The sequence below is a fragment of the Electrophorus electricus genome, chromosome 3 (genome assembly GCF_041902795.1).
Source record: "Electrophorus electricus isolate QZ-2024a chromosome 3, ASM4190279v1, whole genome shotgun sequence".
NCBI classification, from domain to species: domain Eukaryota; kingdom Metazoa; phylum Chordata; class Actinopteri; order Gymnotiformes; family Gymnotidae; genus Electrophorus; species Electrophorus electricus.
Genome location: NC_137499.1, coordinates 40719507 through 40739490, shown reverse-complemented (window position 1 = coordinate 40739490; position 19984 = coordinate 40719507). Strand labels below are relative to the sequence as shown.

Genomic DNA, 19984 nt, shown 5'->3' with positions numbered 1-19984 from the left:
AAATAGAATATTAAGCCATGCTAGGTCTGCACAGTAGGCTGTTTCTTAATTGTTATTACAGTATTAGTATCTGCAGTACTGATACAACAGTCTGTGGGTATATACAAATGAGTCCCATAACCTAACACTCCTGGGTATATTGAGATATATTGCAATTTATTTTGTGCATATTATACAGCCCTATTCATAAGAGGGTATTCACTTTAACAAATGTATAAGGTGTATGATAATGTGTATATATTCTGTATTTGGTGTATATATTGTGTGTTTACATACTTGGGACTTTGGACTTGAGTTCCCACCTGTGTTACAGAGACGGGACAACACAACTGATCTAATGTTAATATATCTCTCTGAAGCAAGACTGTTGATGGAGATGATTGGGTGTCTGGGTGGAGGAATGTGAGGGTGTCTGGGTGAAGGAATATGAGGTATCTGGGTGGAGGACCATGAGGGTGTCTGGGTGGAGGAATGTGAAGATGTGTGGGTGGAGGACCGTGAGGGTGTCTGTGTGGAGGAATGTGAAGGTGTGTGGGTGGAGGACCGTGAGGGTGTCTGTGTGGAGGAATGTGAGGGTGTCTGGGTGGAGGACCATGAGGGTGTCTGGGTGGAGGAATGTGAGGGTGTCTGGGTGGAGGACCATGAGGGTGTCTGGGTGGAGGAATGTGAGAGTGTTTGGGGGGGAGGGTCGCTGCTCAGTACAGGACAGGTGAGCACAAGGTAACAGCCACAACAGGATGCCATCTGTGAAATTCTCATCGCAGCATGTAACATATGTCTAATGTAGGCTCCCTCACAGGCATCAGGGCATGTGTATGCGTGACCAAGTGGATTTGGTAATGTGTGTCTGTCACAGTTTGTTTGTTTGTGTGTGTGTGTGTGAGTGTGTGTCAAGAACCACCCGTCCAATGGTGCCAAATAGCTACATACACAGTGAGGTGTTTTTTTTTTAACACTGTACACTTTCTACATGCCTCTAGGGTATACAGGATATTTATACAGGATATTTATTTAAAAAAAAATTGGATGACAACTTTATGCCATTAACAAATGTTTGTCATTTACCCTCATTTACCATTTAATGTGTGTTTAACTATCATCACAGTCTTTGTAACACCCTCTTCTTGTGGTACCTCGCTAGACTGGTTGTTCGAGGGCCGTCATCTTGTCCCTGGTTTCGCTGTGTGCATCGTGCGTGCATGACCAAGTGTGTACTATATAAACATAGAAACTAAAATAGAAATTAGGACAGATCTTTTGCGCTCTCTTTCTCACACACTCTCTCTCACACTCACTCAAGAGGGCACGCTCTCACGCACGCGCACGCGCACACACACACACGCATGCACACGCACACACACACACACACACACACACACACACACACACACACACACACACACACACACACACACACACAAACAAGATTATGTAACCATGCTGTACTCTGAAACTAGAGAGGAAATGAAAAGAAGCCACATGCATGTTTCTGTCTTTTGTGAACAATAAACAAATCATTCAATCTAGAACATTTTTCCAATACATTTAGATTTTCAGCATTACACACCTGCAAGCAAACACACCTGTAGGCAAACAAGTAAACACATTGTTCAATCTAGAACATGTTTTTCCAAAACATTTTGAATTTCAGCATTACACAGCTACAAGCCATCTTTTCCTGCACAATCCAAGCAGACTCTAATTAATTAATTTGTAATGCTTCAATAATCTAATCAAAAAGCACTGCTGATAGAAAGGGCACTGTGTAAGCGTCCAGGATGTGTGTCTGTGTGTACCTGTGTTTCAGTGTCCAGGATGTGTCTGTGTGTACCTGCGTTTCAGCGTCCAGGATGTGTGTCTGTGTGTACCTGTGTTTCAGTGTCCAGGATGTGTGTCTGTGTGTACCTGTGTTTCAGTGTCCAGGATGTGTGTTTGTGTGTACCTGCGTTTCAGTGTGAGAGAAAGTGGTTCTATATGGGTGATCATTAACTTTCTGAATATCAGTATTTATTTTTCTGTGGGTGTGTGCTCTCTATTTGGATAATAAATAGCAATATAGCCCTGTTCTGGCAGGTGGGCATGTTCCCAGCCTCACGTCGGTCCCGTTTCATTTTTCATTGAGCTTTGGTAACTAGGCAATAAACCTCAACACACTACATGTTGCTGTGTTCCTGGAAAAAAATTAAGTTAACTGACTCAGTAAGTTATATATATGTCTAGTATGGAGGGATAGTGAGAGAGAATGAAAGGGAGAGAGAGAAAATGAAAGGAGAGTGAGAGAATGTAAGGAAGAGTGAGGGAGAGAAAACAAAAGGGAGAGACAGAGCAGGAGAGAGTGAAAGTGAGAGAGTGAACATTTTTAAATGTCACTGCCTTTTTTAAATTTAACTTTGTATCTTTGATTTGCCTAGGCTTTCTATCTGAGAACAATCTGATAGAACAGTAAGAGGCTAGCAAAGTCATGATCTCACTTAGCCTGTTAGATACAATGGAAGTGTCAGTATAAGAATAAACTGCATACAAACAAGGATCTGGAAAAATCTAGCAAACTTTGGTCCCTTCGTGTTTGACCATGGGTCAGTGTGATTATTGCTTGTAATCACAGTGACACAGTTAGGTCCCCTACTGGTAGAAAACAAGATAGCACAGTGGATCTCAAAACAGCCATACACTATGATTTCAGAATGGGAAGTGTTTCTAAAATGTCTTGCTAGCTGCTTGCTGTGCATTGTGCAGAATTACCACTCCTTTCTGTGTTTGTACATGTTTAATGTAATCTAGTTCCTATTTATTTATTTTTATATGTGTGTTTACAGCTCTCATGGCTACAACAGACTCACCCACAGTTTCCAGCATGACCACATCCATGACTGCTTCCACGACAACAACAGACTCTGCTGTGAAAGGTTCAACTAACCATAATTCCACAGACAACCAGACCACAATTTCTCACAACACAACATATTCCACTACCCATAATTCCACAGACAGCCAGATTATGATCTCTCAAAGCACAACGGATTCCACTACCCATAATTCCACAAACAGCCAGATTATGATCTCTCAAAGCACAACGGATTCCACTACCCATAATTCCACAGACAGCCAGATTATGATCTCTCAAAGCACAACATATTCCACTACCTATAATCCCACAGACAGCCAGACTACGGGTTCCATTGCACACAATCCCACAGACACGGTCTCCCAGTCCTACATGACCTCCACTGAATCTACAAATTCCCTCACCCCTGTAGTGACCTCAGACATCCAGACCACAAGCTCTCACAGTACAAAGGTTTCCAGTAATCCCACAGAAACGTTCCCCCAGTCCTACATGACCTCCGCTGAATCTACAAATTCCCTCACCCCTGTTGTGACCACAGACATCCAGACCACGATCTCTCATGGCACTGAGGATCTTTTGTCTGCCACTTGGATGAGTGAGTCCACAAACTCCACCCACACAGCAACAAGAATGGTCTCATCAGCCACACCCACTGCACCTGGAAATGAAAGCCCCGCCTCCGTGCCCATTAGCGCCGAGTCCTCATGGCACACTACTACTGGCTCTGAACTTACCACCTTCTCGACATCAACTAATGTTTCTATGGAAAAGGAGTCTTCAGCTACTGCTAATACCCATAGCAGCATGACAGCCATCTTCTCAAGCACTGAGACTACTGCTTCACCCTCCATTGTGCCCAGCACTGCACCGCCCTCCATGCCTACGCACGCTCCATCAGATGCAGGTAGGGGTCACTGCCAAACATGGAGGTATGTATGTATGTCATCTAGGCAAGGTTATTCATATAGTACAGTTCATACACGAAAGAAAATACACAAAAAGTAATATTAAAAGATCATTTACAATTATAAAGATGAAATTAATTAAAAATGTAAGGTTAAATATGTGATATGTACATACTTACAATATAAAAATAGCTCTACTAATACATAAGAACCCAAGTATGGGTATTTTAACTTCTGTACTACAATGCAAGGTGAAGAGATGTGTATCATTATTTGGGATTGTTGAGTGCAGATCTGGTCTGTCTTATTTCTAGCGTCCAGAAAACATCTGTTAATTTATAACAGATTTCCTCACATAATACCAAATTAATGGGGTTGGTAAAAGGCTGTAACCCTGACTAGCTAATGTGCATTCTTCATAGTTCTGAAAATGTTTAAAATATGCAGTCAAATTTTGTTTTTGGAAATATGTTTTTGACCATTTGCAATCACTTGGAAATACATGTGGTGTATTCCATTCCATTTATAATTTTTTGTACATAAAGTTTATTTTTACCTGCATAAAGATTTTGTATCTCTTCCATAGTCACATTTCCCTTTTAGTTATAGTTATAACATAGCTTATACTTGTTTGTTTGTGTGTGTGTGTGTGTGTGTGTGAGAGAGAGAGAGAGAGAGAGAGAGAGAGAGAGGAGAAAAACAGCAAAAGAGACAGAGAAAGCTGGGTTTAAAATTGTTTTGTGCTCATGATTTACAAATACAGAGGGTAGATGTTCAGAAAAGGTGTCCTTTAAACTAAGGATGGGTGTTGGACTATATTTGTGATTTTTTGAATTTCCTACAGAGACCAGCCAAAGCAGTATGAGGTTGACCAGTGATCGTACATCACCAGTCAGTACAAGTACACCCATAACGCCCTTCACTGAGGAAACAGAGACCAGCCAAAGCAGTATGGCATCAACCAGTAATCCTACATCATCAGTCAGTACAAGTATACCCACAACGCCCTTCACTGAGGAAACAGAGACCAGCCAAAGCAGTATGGCATCAACCAGTAATCCTACATCATCAGTCAGTACAAGTATACCCACAACGCCCTTCACTGAGGAAACAGAGACCAGCCAAAGCAGTATGGCATCAACCAGTAATCCTACATCATCAATCAGTACAAGTATACCCATAACGCCCTACACTGAGGAAACAGAGACCAGCCAAAGCAGTATGGCGTCGACCAGTAATCCTACATCATCAATCAGTACAAGTATACCCATAACGCCCTTCACTGAGGAAACAGAGACCAGCCAAAGCAGTATGGCGTCGACCAGTAATCCTATATCACCAATCAGTACAAGTACACCCATAACGCCCTTCACTATGGAAACAGAGACGAGTGAAAGCAGTATGGCGCCGACCAGTAATCCTACATCACCAATCAGTACAAGTACACCCATAACACCCTTCACTATGGAAACAGAGACAAGTGAAAGCAGTATGAGGTCAACCAGTAATCCTACATCATCAGTCAGTACAACTATATCCATAACACCCTTCACCGAGGAAACAGAGACCAGCCAAAGCAGTATGGCTTCAAACAGTAATCCTACATCACCAGTCAGTACAAGTACACCCATAACGCCCTTCACTATGGAAACAGAGATGAGTGAAAGCAGTATGGCGTCGACCAGTAATCCTACATCACCAGTCAGTACAAGTATACCCATAACGCCCTTCACTATGGAAACAGAGACCAGCCAAAGCAGTATGACATCAGCCAGTAATCTTACATCACCATTCAGTACAAGTACAGCCATAACGCCCTTCACTATGGAAACAGAGACGAGTGAAAGCAGTATGAGGTCGACCAGTAATCCTATATCACCAATCAGTACAAGTATACCCATAACGCCCTTCACTGAGGAAACAGAGACCAGCCAAAGCAGTATGGCATCAACCAGTAATCCTACATCATCAGTCAGTACAAGTACACCCATAACGCCCTTCACAGAGGAAACAGAGACGAGTGAAAGCAGTATGGCGTCGACCAGTAATCCTACATCACCAGTCAGTACAAGTATACCCATAACGCCCATCACTATGGAAACAGACACGAGTGAAAGCAGTATGGCGTCGACCAGTAATCCTACATCACCAGTCAGTACAAGTATACCCATAACGCCCTTCACTGAGGAAATAGAGACCAGCCAAAGCAGTATGGCATCAACCAGTAATCCTACATCACCTGTCAGTACAAGTACACCCATAACACCCTTCACTATGGAAACAGAGACAAGTGAAAGCAGTATGAGGTCGACCAGTAATCCTACATCACCAGTCAGTACAAGTATACCCATAATGCCCTTCACTATGGAAACAGAGACCAGCCAAAGCAGTATGACATCAGCCAGTAATCCTACATCACCAGTCAGTACAAGTACACCCATAACACCCTTCACTATGGAAAAAGAGACGAGTGAAAGCAGTATGAGGTCGACCAGTAATCCTACATCACCAGTCAGTACAAGTATACCCATAATGCCCTTCACTGAGGAAACAGAGACCAGCCAAAGCAGTATGGCATCAACCAGTAATCCTACATCACAAATCAGTACAAGTACACCCATAACGCCCTTCACTGAGGAAACAGAGACGAGTGAAAGCAGTATGGCGTCGACCAGTAATCCTACATCACCAATCAGTACAAGTACACCCATAACGCCCTTCACTATGGAAACAGAGACAAGTGAAAACAGTATGAGGTCGACCAGTAATCCTACATCATCAGTCAGTACAAGTATACCCATAACGCCCTTCACCGAGGAAACAGAGACCAGCCAAAGCAGTATGGCATCAAACAGTAATCCTACATCACCCGTCAGTACAAGTACACCCATAACGCCCTTCACTAGGGAAACAGAGACGAGTGAAAGCAGTATGACATCAGCCAGTAATCCTACATCACCAGTCAGTACAAGTACACCCATAACACCCTTCACTATGGAAACAGAGACCAGCCAAAGCAGTATGACATCAGCCAGTAATCCTACATCACCAGTCAGTACAAGTACACCCATAACACCCTTCACTATGGAAACAGAGATGAGCCAAAGCAGTATGGCATCGACCAGTAATCCTACATCACCAATCAGTACAAGTATACCCATAACGCACTTCACTATGGAAACAGAGACCAGCCAAAGCAGCATGACATCAGCCAGTAATCCTACATCACCACTCAGTACAAGTACACCCATAACGCCTTTCACTATGGAAACAGAGACGAGCCAAAGCAGTATGGCATCGACCAGTAATCCTATATCACCAATCAGTACAAGTACACCCATAACGCACTTCACTATGGAAACAGAGACCAGCCAAAGCAGTATGACATCAGCCAGTAATCCTACATCACCAGTCAGTACAAGTATACCCATAACGCACTTCACTACAGAAACAGCAGCAGCAACAGCTATTACTACCATAAAAACAACAGCATCTGGAAGTACTGAAAATACACCATTAACTACTGCTATGACAAACATTACAGCAACCACAACAATAGGGAATTCTATAACTACACCTTTCACTTCCATCACAGCACTTCCATCAGAAACAACAGCTCCAGGAAATAATACATTGACACCCTTAACTACAATCACAACAGATATTACAAGCACACCATCAAATATAACCACACATAATACTTCTGCAACCACATTAAGCAAAGCTACACCCATGACTGTAACACTAACAACAGCACAAAGCAGTGTTACGAGTACAGTTGGAAAACCGATCAGTACCACAGCAACTAGCAAAAACAGCATAAGCACTGTAGCAACTACATTCACAACCATGACACCAGTCCTGGACAATACTACAATGACACACCCAAACAAGTCTACAGCTCCATCGATAACTCCATCTCCATCTCCAGCGAGCAATGCCACAAGGCCAGGATCCATCACTACTCCACAGGGTAACAACACCATAACAAACACAACAAACAACATAAACACTGTAGCAACTACACTCACAACCATGACACCAGTCCTGGACAATACTACAATGACACACCCAAACAAGTCTACAGCTCCATCGATAACTCCATCTCCATCTCCAGCGAGCAATGCCACAAGGCCAGGATCCATCACTACTCCACAGGGTAACAACACCATAACAAACACAACAAACAACATAAACACTGTAGCAACTACACTCACAACCATGACACCACTCCTGGACAATACTACAATGACACACCCAAACAAGTCTACAGCTCCATCGATAACTCCATCTCCGTCTCCAGTGAGCAATGCCACAAGGCCAGGATCCATCACTACTCCACAGACTAACAACACCATAACAAACACAACAAACAATATAAGCACTGTAGCAACTACACTCACAACCATGACACCAGTCCTGGACAATACTACAATGACACACCCAAACAAGTCCACAGGTCCTTCGATAACTCCGTCTTCAGTGAGCAATGCCACAAGGCCAGGATCCATCACTACTCCACAGACTAACAACACCATAACAAACACAACAAACAATATAAGCACTGTAGCAACTACACTCACAACCATGACACCAGTGCTGGACAATACTACAATGACACACCCAAACAAGTCTACAGCTCCATCGATAACTCCATCTCCGTCTCCAGTGAGCAATGTCACAAGGCCAGGATCCATCACTACTCCACAGACTAACAACACCATAACAAACAATATAAGCACTGTAGCAACTACACTCACAACCATGACACCAGTCCTGGACAATACTACAATGACACACCCAAACAAGTCCACAGGTCCTTCGATAACTCCGTCTCCAGTGAGCAATGCCACAAGGCCAGGATCCATCACTACTCCACAGACTAACAACACCATAACAAACATAACAAACAATATAAGCACTGTAGCAACTACACTCACAACCATGACACCAGTCCTGGACAATACTACAATGACACACCCAAACAAGTCCACAGGTCCTTCGATAACTCCGTCTCCAGTGAGCAATACCACAAGGCCAGGATCCATCACTACTCCACAGACTAACAACACCATAACAAACACAACAAACAATATAAGCACTGTAGCAACTACACTCACAACCATGACACCAGTCCTGGACAATACTACAATGACACACCCAAACAAGTCCACAGGTCCTTCGTTAACTCCGTCTCCAGTGAGCAATGCCACAAGACTAGGATCCATCACTACTCCACAGACTAACAACACCATAACAAACACAACAAACAATATAAGCACTGTAGCAACTACACTCACAACCATGACACCAGTGCTGGACAATACTACAATGACACACCCAAACAAGTCTACAGCTCCATCGATAACTCCATCTCCGTCTCCAGTGAGCAATGCCACAAGGCCAGGATCCATCACTACTCCACAGACTAACAACACCATAACAAACAATATAAGCACCGTAGCAACTACACTCACAACCATGACACCAGTCCTGGACAATACTACAATGACACACCCAAACAAGTCCACAGGTCCTTCGATAACTCCGTCTCCAGTGAGCAATGCCACAAGGCCAGGATCCATCACTACTCCACAGACTAACAACACCATAACAAACAATATAAGCACTGTAGCAACTACACTCACAACCATGACACCAGTCCTGGACAATACTACAATGACACACCCAAACAAGTCCACAGGTCCTTCGATAACTCCGTCTCCAGTGAGCAATGCCACAAGGCCAGGATCCATCACTACTCCACAGACTAACAACACCATAACAAACACAACAAACAATATAAGCACTGTAGCAACTACACTCACAACCATGACACCAGTCCTGGACAATACTACAATGACACACCCAAACAAGTCTACAGCTCCATCGATAACTCCATCTCCATCTCCAGTGAGCAATGCCACAAGGCCAGGATCCATCACTACTCCACAGACTAACAACACCATAACAAACACAACAAACATAAACACTGTAGCAACTACATTCACAACCATGACACTAGTCCTGGACAATACTACAATGACACACCCAAACAAGTCCACAGGTCCATCGATAACTTCATCTCCGTCTCCAGTGAGCAATGCCACAAGGCCAGGATCCATCACTACTCCACAGACTAACAACACCATAACAAACACAACAAACAATATAACCACTGTAGCAACTACACTCACAACCATGACACCAGTCCTGGACAATACTACAATGACACACCCAAACAAGTCCACAGGTCCATCGATAACTTCATCTCCGTCTCCAGTGAGCAATGCCACAAGGCCAGGGTCCATCACTACTCCACAGAGTAACAACACCCTAACAAACACAACAAACATAAGCACGGTAGCAACTACACTCACAACCATGACACCAGTCCTGGACAATACTACAATGACACACCCAAACAAGTCCACAGGTCCATCGATAACTCCATCTCCGTCTCCAGTGAGCAATGCCACAAGGCCAGGATCCATCACTACTCCACAGACTAACAACACCATAACAAACACAACAAACAATATAAGCACTGTAGCAACTACACTCACAACCATGACACCAGTCCTGGACAATACTACAATGACACACCCAAACAAGTCTACAGCTCCATCGATAACTCCATCTCCATCTTCAGTGAGCAATGCCACAAGGCCAGGATGCATCACTACTCCACAGACTAACAACACCATAACAAACACAACAAACATAAACACTGCAGCAACTACACTCACAACCATGACACCAGTCCTGGACAATACTACAATGACACACCCAAACAAGTCCACAGGTCCATCGATAACTCCATCTCCGTCTCCAGTGAGCAATGCCACAAGGCCAGGATCCATCACTACTCCACAGACTAACAACACCATAACAAACACAACAAGCATAAGCACGGTAGCAACTACACTCACAACCATGACACTAGTCCTGGACAATACTACAATGACACACCCAAACAAGTCTACAGCTCCATCGATAACTCCATCTTCGTCTCCAGAGAGCAATGCCACACGGCCAGGATCCATCACTACTCCACAGAGCAATGTCACCATACGTCCAGTCACCTCTGCCTCTGTTACCAACACAGCAACACTACCAGGTTTGGAAGTGCTTCTCTGCCATTTGTGTGTTTAATACTTACACCAAAAAGCAAAGAAGAGACTTCTAATTTGAATTTATTTAATGTATTTGAGATCTGGTGAGTTGTTTGTGTGTACAGCCATGAGCAATGTGTGGTTGCACTTCAATCCAGCATATATGACAAGTCCACATAGATCACTCTCTCTCTCTTTCACCCTCCCTCGTTCTTTCTCTGTGTCTCTGTCCCTCCTCCAGGCAACTGTCCGACTGGGTCCTGTCCACGTCTCAGTGTGTGTATAAACACCACCTGCGTATGCATAGCTGGAACCATCCTCTCAATGGGCAACTGTTTAGAAGGTCAGGGTCAGAGATCAAGGCTCAACAATAAAGAATCATAAATAATTTTAGCTGAAGTGCTTTACTGCTCCTCTCCCCTATCTCTCTTTCTCCCTCTCGCTCTCTCGTTAGCAAAAGTGTTCCCAGGTGTTCTGCGTGTGAACCGTTCGTTTGTGGACCAAATGAAGAACAGTCATTCTCAGGAATTCCACCAGTTTGCTGCTGAATTGTCTGGACAGGTGAGGCTCCATCTGTTCAGCACTGAAACCCACACAAGTCCTCCTCTTGCTACAGTAAATCTCACCTGTGTAATACAGAATAGACATGATGCAAACCACAGATTTGGGAAAAATCACATGCATTATGTAATCATGTTGAAATGCACATTATTTACACAACTATATCAACTACTAGTAGTGCAGAACATTTACACAAGCGATGTTTGCTTACTGTCTCTTCCTCTCTCCCAGCTGTATCAAGCTTTGCACCCTCTGTCAGACTACATAGAGCTCAAAACTCTGAATCTATCGTAAGTGTCCTCACTGAGCAAGTTTTGCCAGCCCTATTCCCATGTAAGATCTTTGCTAAGCAGGCGTCTGTGCTCTGTGTCCGCAGATCTGGCAGTGTGGTGGCTGTAGTGAACAGCATTTTTGAGCCGACCTCCAGAGTTTTACGCCAGGCAGTCACCACTGCCATCAGCGCAGCCATTAACAGCAGCAGCAGTGGAAACATTCTGGCCAATGCCACTTATTATGGTGAGCCCAGCTATGGTCAGGCTAGTAGTGGTGAGGTTAGCCATGGTCAGGCTAGTAAACACTGTTATGAGAATGAATATATATATATATATATATATATATATATATATATATATATATATATATATATATATATATATATATATATATATATATATAGAGAGAGAGAGAGAGAGAGAGAGAGAGAGAGAGAGAGAGAGTACGTTTGCATAAACAGCATTTACAACTTCAATGAATTTGGCTCACACAAAAACAAACAAAACAAAAAAACAAAAGAGAGACAGAAAGGAGCCAAAAATGATGAGCACAGAGTCAGTGACATGCCTTCAGAGTACAGCAGTGATCTACCTTTAGCTGACTGTACAATATGTGGCACCCTAGTAGGTGGAGGTACAGAGGAGGTCTGTAAGTGTGTAGACATGTCATGTTGATGTGTGCTTGACTCCCTTCGCTCTCCCCACAGCTACGAGTCTGTGTAATCAGATTCCGTTTCCGTGTGACTTCAGCACAACACAATGTAGCGACAGTGGTATCGGCCTTACGAATTGCACCTGCTTGCCTGGATTTATAGCAAATGAATACTCTCCAAGGAGCTGTATAGGTTTGTATATGTGTGTGTGTGTGTGTGTGTAGGCGAGTGAGCTCATATCTGTAACTTACAAGCTTCCAGGCTGTTTTATTATATGTAATTTTTTAATGGTACAGACAAAGAGGAAAGTAGTGTGTGTGTGTGGATTCAAAGAACATGTGGCTCATTTGTTTACAGGTTATTTCCATGATTATGGGGCATGTAGTCCCTGTTTACCGAGGTTATCTGGCCCAAAAAGTGGCAGGACATAAACAAATAATATGCAGCCTATTCTAACACTGTCTGTTCCGTTCTCAGCATGTCCCCCTGGCTCCAGATCCAATAACGACCACACCGACTGCACGCCGTAAGTGTCCCATCCTTACCCTCCAAGGGAGAGGGAGGTAATATTTATTGCATCCTTAAATTAAGACTCTTAGAACTGACAGTGAAAAGGCTGTTTTAAATATTTTTTTTCATATATACTTTTTTAACTCGTTTGACTTCAATATAGCCAGCCTGTGATTACCTCACTTGTGCCCTCTACAGCTGTAAAGATGTAACGCCACTGTAACCAACTGTTGATTTGCTTTGACATCAGTGTTAGTAATTTTCTTGATTATTTCCAGGTGTCCATTTGGTTATTCTGGCTTCAACTGTAATGACTGTAAGTTAGTCATTTATTTTTGGCTTGGACTGACTTGATTTTTTAAAATATAAGAACACTAATGGATGACCATTATTATTATTATTTATTATTATTATCATCATTACTTTTATTAATATTTGATCTGTCTACACTAGAGCCTTATTAAGGGGGGGTGTGTGTTTTTTCTGTGATAGCGTCTTTGGTGGCACTGGTGGTTGTAGCTTGCGTTTTAGGGGCGCTTCTGCTTATCCTACTACTTGCCATCCTTGTCTACGGTATTATACGCAGGTGGGTACATTAATGGAACGTAGAGGCCGTGAGCATGAGAGAGAGCACACAATGCTGTTTGTTTGTATTTCTGACCTTAAAGCTACAGAATTCATTACATTTTAATCTATTAATTTTTTCCATCTCCTACAGAAAAATTTACAATGATGTTTACCTGATTTACCTGATGTTTCTGTGTGTGGTTTTGGGTGGGTGTGTCTACAGGAGAAACTCTAGGCGCATGAGCTACGACACCTGTCTTTACCCTCTGGACGAAGGACGCTCCTTGCACTCGCAGAGCTTTACGCCATTCCCCCGTGCCTCTGCCATACCCTCACAGCCTAATGGCGCAGGTGCCAGTGTGGAGCGGCTGGACCCGGGCACCAGGCCTGTAAGTGTCTGGAAACCCCCCAACAACGTACTGGTGAGTGTTCCCAACGCTACTGCCACCTCACCTCATCCATGCTGGTAGAATCCGCCAACTGTACCTTGGCACACATTGGCTGATTCAGACTATGCCCATAAATCAGTAGTCAGATCAACAGCCAGGACAAATTACTTAAGTAGGTGGCAAGTCTTCACTTTTCTTCTTCAGCTGTTTCACTGACAACTTTTGCTGATAGTAAGCCCCCCTCAATAATCTCAATGTTGTATCCTGAATAACCCACTGTGACAAGAGTACACATGAAGCACCTACTTGCTTGTACCCAGCACACGTTTCAGTAATGAGAGCACCACTGCCACCCACTGTATGGGAGCAGGACCACGCCGCTGATGAAGAGATGAAGAATGAAGAGATCCGTGGCACAGAGCAGAACAGTGTTCTGAATTGCGTTTCCATAATTGCAGCATGGACTTGAAGCACGTCTACTCATGAATGAACAAAAACACAAAGCACACAAGCTAACTCAAATGACTTGCACATTGTGTATGTAATTGAGAGCTAATATGTTAATCGCCTCATGTGATCTGAATCCCAAATGCTTTCACTTCCACATTGGTCAGGGTAGCTTCCACACCATACAGCACCAATATCCCCATACAGAAGCACATGAGACCTGTTCCCTTGTGAATAAATCCATATGTGTATGTGTGTGTGTGCGTGTGTTGTGTGTGCTGACTCCACGCTTTACCCTGCATGTTTCTCCCTCCCTCCATTCTGATGCTTTAGAAGATGAGAGGAAAGGTAAGACTGTATGCCCTATCTGCTCACCTCGCAACTCGCCCGGCCAATCACTCTGCCATGGTGTGTGTGTGTGCGCGTGTGTGTGTTGGTGTACGATTCCCACTCTCTCTTGGTACTCTGCAACTCTTTTAGTGCACAACACTATATAACCCAGTCTACCATGTTGGGTCCTGTCCACCATTTTTATCTTGGTCATAAAATGGCCTTTATATCACCCACTTTGCATGGGTGATATAAGTTTCCTTTATTAATGAGCCACCTGTTCTTTATTAATGAGCCACTTGTATTCATGGGTTGATTAAATGAAAATTCAAGTGAACAATCGGTGTGTGTATGGGCACAGGTATATGTGTCTGTCCTGGGTTTTGGTGTCTAAGTAGGAGAGGGGGTGGGGTGAGGATGAAGGTGTTTGGCATATGTTGACCGGTTTATGTGTAATACTCATTAGTGCATCTCTTTCAGACGGGCTCCTATGATGTCATCCCCATCAACCTGAACACATTTACGGGTGAAAGCCCTTCACGCTACACATACTTCCCTGAGGGCCAAGAAAACCCTTCCTTCGTAGATGTAAATGAGCAAAGATCAACATGAGGGGGTGAGAGAGCAGCGCTGTGCAGTTACAGGAAGAAGGGAGAAAAGATTCGAGAAAGAATAACGGCCACAAACTGATTCATGAGGACACAGGTCCAACATGTGTAGCTCGGAGTGAGCAGACTGCTCGTTGTCTACCTGACTGATCTGTTGTGTCCTATGTCTCAGGTCAGGTCATATTCAGGAAACATTTAACCAAGCCTTTGCCTGATTTTTACAGTCTGAATTTTGAGCATGTGAAACTCTTAGCACACTATAGCTAAATTTGCTGCATTTGACACCTTGCCCATAAATGATCTGAAAGATCATTTTTAGATCTAGTGCATGCTTGGTTTTATTTATTTGATGATTCTTATATTTTGTTTTAGATCATTCACTTGAAATGTGTGGGACATAAGAAATCTTCCCACATTGCACCTGGATACTGTATTTATCCCCTGTCCTTAATCTGTTTTCTTGGGAATTGGGAAGGGTTTAAAAAAAAAACTTCCATAGAAATATTAAGGAACACTAAAAAAATGTAGTCAGTGATACTCAGATCAAGATTTTATTCAGTTCTGTGGAGGATCATTGTGCTTTCTGAATCTAGTGATCCTTCTACCTCTAGAAGCAACTCTCCATTACACCACCTTTCAACTTGGGACAGGGTTTAGTCATTCATTGATATTGTTTTTCTCTTTGCTTTGTGATACATTTATTGATTTGCCTTCTGCATGTTTTGCACAGAACTGAGGTAGTTAAAGTGGAGGTTTAAGAAGGGTCAGCCCTGTTTGCTAGGGGATGTTTTGATTTCTCTTTTTGTAAGTCCATATTCAGATATACCAGAATACTCTCTGGCTCTCAGTGATCCATTATAATAAATAGGATCCTTATGCAACACAGAGGAAAATCCTTTTTTACAGTATGTGCCAATATTTATTCAATCGAATAATACAATTTGTATGACGTTGTTTTCATGTCTGAGTCTGCAACCATGTGATTTGCTAAATGTGCATCTAGTTGTGTAAAATGAACATTTTTTCCAAATAGTAGTTATATTTATGAAAGGAAAATAAATGTTTTAGATAATAAGGTTGTACATTCTTCATATTTTGGTTATAGTTTGGTTTTGTTCTGTACATATCATGCATGTCCATACCTCCTCCTTTCAGCCACTTGCGTCTTGCATTGACCTTTCAGTCATTACCCAGAGTTCATAACCACAAGTGAGAATGAGGATGTGGATCAAATTATAAACTGAGAGCTTCGCTTTATATCTAATCTGCCTCTTCACCACCACAGTCCGGTACAGAGGCCGCATTACTGCAGCTACTGCTCCTAATCTGTCGTCAATCTGAAGAGCCCGCCTCCTATCACTCGTGAACAAGACCTTGAGATACCTGAACTCCTTCATTTTGGGGAGGACCTTAAGGGAGGACCTTGGGTTGTCCTTTTCTGAGAGATAACCATGGCCTTGGATTTGGAGGTGCTGACTGGCAATACCAACCACTTCACATTCAGCTGAAAACCTCTCAAGTTCCCGGGGGGGGGGACACACACCTGAAATTATTCAACAGTGATGCTATGTTAGCCACATTTCTGCTTCACAGGTAATAACATCTGCTTGGTTTATTTTTCACTTGATTTTCAAAAAAATGAAGCAAATTTTGAAAATTTGAACAAGCAACTCAACAGTATGCTGAACAGTAGGGTTAAGCGATCTTGTTGCCACGATAAGAAGGATTAGCTTCTAAAGAAATGGGGTGGGAGTCCAAGAAGTTGCAGATTGTGACGATTCAAGATAATCTACCAGATTATCAACAGCCAGAAAAGAAAATGAAATAATTCAAACAATCCAACTAGAGACAAGTATGGCAAGCTCCTGCTAACCCAGGCTAAATAGGATGAATGATGGATTGTGCACTTCTGGGACATCCTTATCCTGTTGTGGTCGACACAAGCACTGGTGCCTCAGCTTTGATGTTTTTCAATGTTTTTATTAATATCTTTGCAATAAAACAGCATATAAAAATGGTTCACACATTTGGTAAATCCAAAGAATATGCTCTTTTAGTTTTGTCAATAGTAAGAGTAAAGAGGCTATGAGAGGTTAGGCATAAGGTAAGATACACATCATCTGTTCATGTGTCACTCAGGTCTTTTCCAGTGGCGGCTGATGAAAATTATACTAGGTGGGGCTGTTGGTGTTGGTCAGTTTCAGCAACCAACAGAATAGTATTAAATTACACTAATATTTTGTTACAGCTCTAATGTGCTCCGATAGAAGGGACAGTATGGATCATTAGAAAAACATTTGGAGATTTTGTTAACTGAAAGAGAAAGCTTGCATTTTAAAAGTTAATGCAGTGGCCTTATATTATCCAGGTATAAATTAGATATCAAAAAGAAATTACACATTACAACTAACTAAACTTTGCAGTTGGTTTGCCAGAACCACCACGAAAACACATAACTAGCTAGCTAACGTTAGCGATTACCTAAACCAGTTAGCTAACTACCAATTAGCCAACACTAACTATCTCAATTTGCTAGAAACACAAAACTAGCTACACAAGCTGCTAGCAAACCAAGTTAATGTTAGATAACAGTTAACTAACACTAGCGTAAACCTAGGTTTCACTAGCTTAGCTAGTTCATTGGTACCATAAATGAAAAACTACCACAAAATATACAATAGGTCTCCTGGGCACAGTATGTGAGCTCCCACTGAATTAGGGGGCCATTTTTTTCTTCTGTCCACTTTCTCTGCTAAATCATCTTTTCAAGTAGGTTTGAAAAGTGTCAGAGCTTAATCTTGGGCATAACAGACAAACACTTACACCCAAGCATGTTCCCTGCTAATGTGCACACTTGCTACTGCATTACTATAGCTTGCTCCATCGCTCCATCCAATGCCTCACCCTTCCCCTGTGGACCTCTTGCATAGTCCCTCTTTCCTCCTCCTCTTGCTAACATTTAGTTCACTCAATCTGCTGGTCATTTTAACCAAAGCCCCCTTAGTCCCTAAGAACATCCAGTTTTCTAAAATTCAGTTCAACAAAGAGCACCTTTAGGAACAAACGGGTACACATTAACTTCACCAGCTGAGAGTTGCCTCCAACTGAGAGTCAGACACACGAATTTAAATTCTTCAATCTTCCATACAAAATATAAATACTAATAATATAGATGGAAAATAAACAATTTTTAAACAATACATCTGCTATGTTTCCTTGTTGAGTGTCCTTTTTGCTTTGTTTTCCCTGTGTGCCTATTGGTTGTTCATTCTTTGTTGTTTTTTATTTAAAAATCTGCACCTGCATCCCGCCCTTCGTTGTCATGTTCGTGGACCTGTTTCCCTGGCTTCATGATCTCTTCCGTGTGTTCCAGTCCTTAGTTTCGTTTTCTCCACCTCCTCATTTGTTTTCAATGCCCGTCATTGCTTTCGCCTGCTCCTTGTTTATAGTCTTGTTAGCTTTGTATATTTCAACCGTGTCACTCCATCTTAGGTTTGTTGGTCAGTTCTAATTTCATTTCTATGTATCTTCGATGTTCTGACTCTGCCTCACTTATGGTTACGCTGTACTCGTACTCTGTGTTCCAAGTTAAGTTACTCTCGCTGTTTACTAGTGTTATTCTCCTGTTAGTGTTATCTTTTGTTTGGTTCCTACATGCTCTCTCTTGGTATTCTAGTTTATTTTGCCTTCTTTGTCGGTAATGCCTTCCCGGTTAATGTTCGTTAAGTTGATTCTGATCTCCTGTCTGCTATACGTTATTTCTGTGTACTCTCCTAAGTTTCTTTCCTGATCTATAATCAACACGTCGTAGTCTAGTCTCTTTCCTCATCACTTTGCTCCCTTTAGGTTTCCTTCCCCTTCCTTGTTTTTTACCCTGTTTGTCTGAGTGTTATGCTTCCTTGTTATCCCATAGGTTCCCCTTTAATATTTAGTCTCTTTATTTATCCAGTGCTCACCCTCACCCTGAATTGGCCTCTTATCTTTTTGGTTTGTTCATGGTGTTTCTGTTATTAAACTAGTTATTTCTTTACATTGTCCTGTTTATTATTTTCGCTGTGTCTTCCCCTGTTTTGGATTCTGCTCATTCTCAAGTCCAAGTCGCTGGTACTTTGCACGTGTGTTTGCCCCCAACCTCACTCCCCTTACATTCACAAATGGTTACCTTACCTTTCTCTGGCTGGGATCATAAACCACTTAATATTTACCAGCAATTGTCGATAAACAATTATCTGCAAATTATAGCATGCCCTACTTGACAGACCCACCAAATCTGGTCAGCCACCTGAAAATCATATGCGATATATGGCATTCAGATGGAAATTCATGAAAATTCATCCACTTAATTGGGAGTTAAAGCTGTTTAATTAAATAAGGTTCCACTCCAGTGTTTATCTGGATATGGTAGTCATTGTTTGCAAATGTCAAGAGTTCAGGCTCTTGCAAATATTTTGACACCGATTTCATACATATCAAGCAAACACTTAAGGACTAGTTTGCAAAAGTACATTTTGCACATCCAGCAAATTTGCCAAAAATCCATCAAAGCATAAATGAATGGACAGTAGCCTTGGGCTCATAAATGACACTGAACGTTTCCAATATTTTGCAAAATGTGACAATATTAATTGCTGTTGGCACGGTTTCGTGCCTGCACATGAGTTGCGTTAGCACTGACAGATGAGAAATGTGCTTGTATCCAAAGAAAACCCACTCCACAGTGCACTGAAAAGGTTTACATCACTTTTTACATCAACTTTTGCTGCAAAAGATCCAGATGTA

The 19984-nt window shown here is 42.3% G+C and overlaps 1 protein-coding gene across 6 annotated transcripts in view; it reads left to right on the top strand.

Moving 5' to 3' along the window:
* Positions 1-19129, top strand: part of si:ch211-198m17.1 (uncharacterized) — a 36512-nt gene extending 17383 nt beyond the window's left edge. For 2 of the 6 annotated variants that reach the window (XM_081711593.1, XM_081711592.1), the window contains exons 2-13: positions 2817-3752; positions 4598-10873; positions 11110-11211; positions 11323-11429; positions 11661-11719; positions 11806-11945; positions 12409-12546; positions 12832-12880; positions 13143-13180; positions 13357-13450; positions 13655-13853; positions 15078-19129. In XM_081711593.1, the coding sequence (XP_081567719.1) occupies positions 2817-3752; positions 4598-10873; positions 11110-11211; positions 11323-11429; positions 11661-11719; positions 11806-11945; positions 12409-12546; positions 12832-12880; positions 13143-13180; positions 13357-13450; positions 13655-13853; positions 15078-15209 (8270 nt within the window). In that variant the 3' untranslated portion in view covers positions 15210-19129. The remainder of the gene's footprint in view (positions 1-2816; positions 3753-4597; positions 10874-11109; positions 11212-11322; positions 11430-11660; positions 11720-11805; positions 11946-12408; positions 12547-12831; positions 12881-13142; positions 13181-13356; positions 13451-13654; positions 13854-15077) is intronic. The other 4 variants (XM_081711594.1, XM_081711595.1, XM_081711596.1 and 1 more) reach the window with 4 other exon arrangements.
* Positions 19130-19984: the final 855 nt, after the last annotated feature.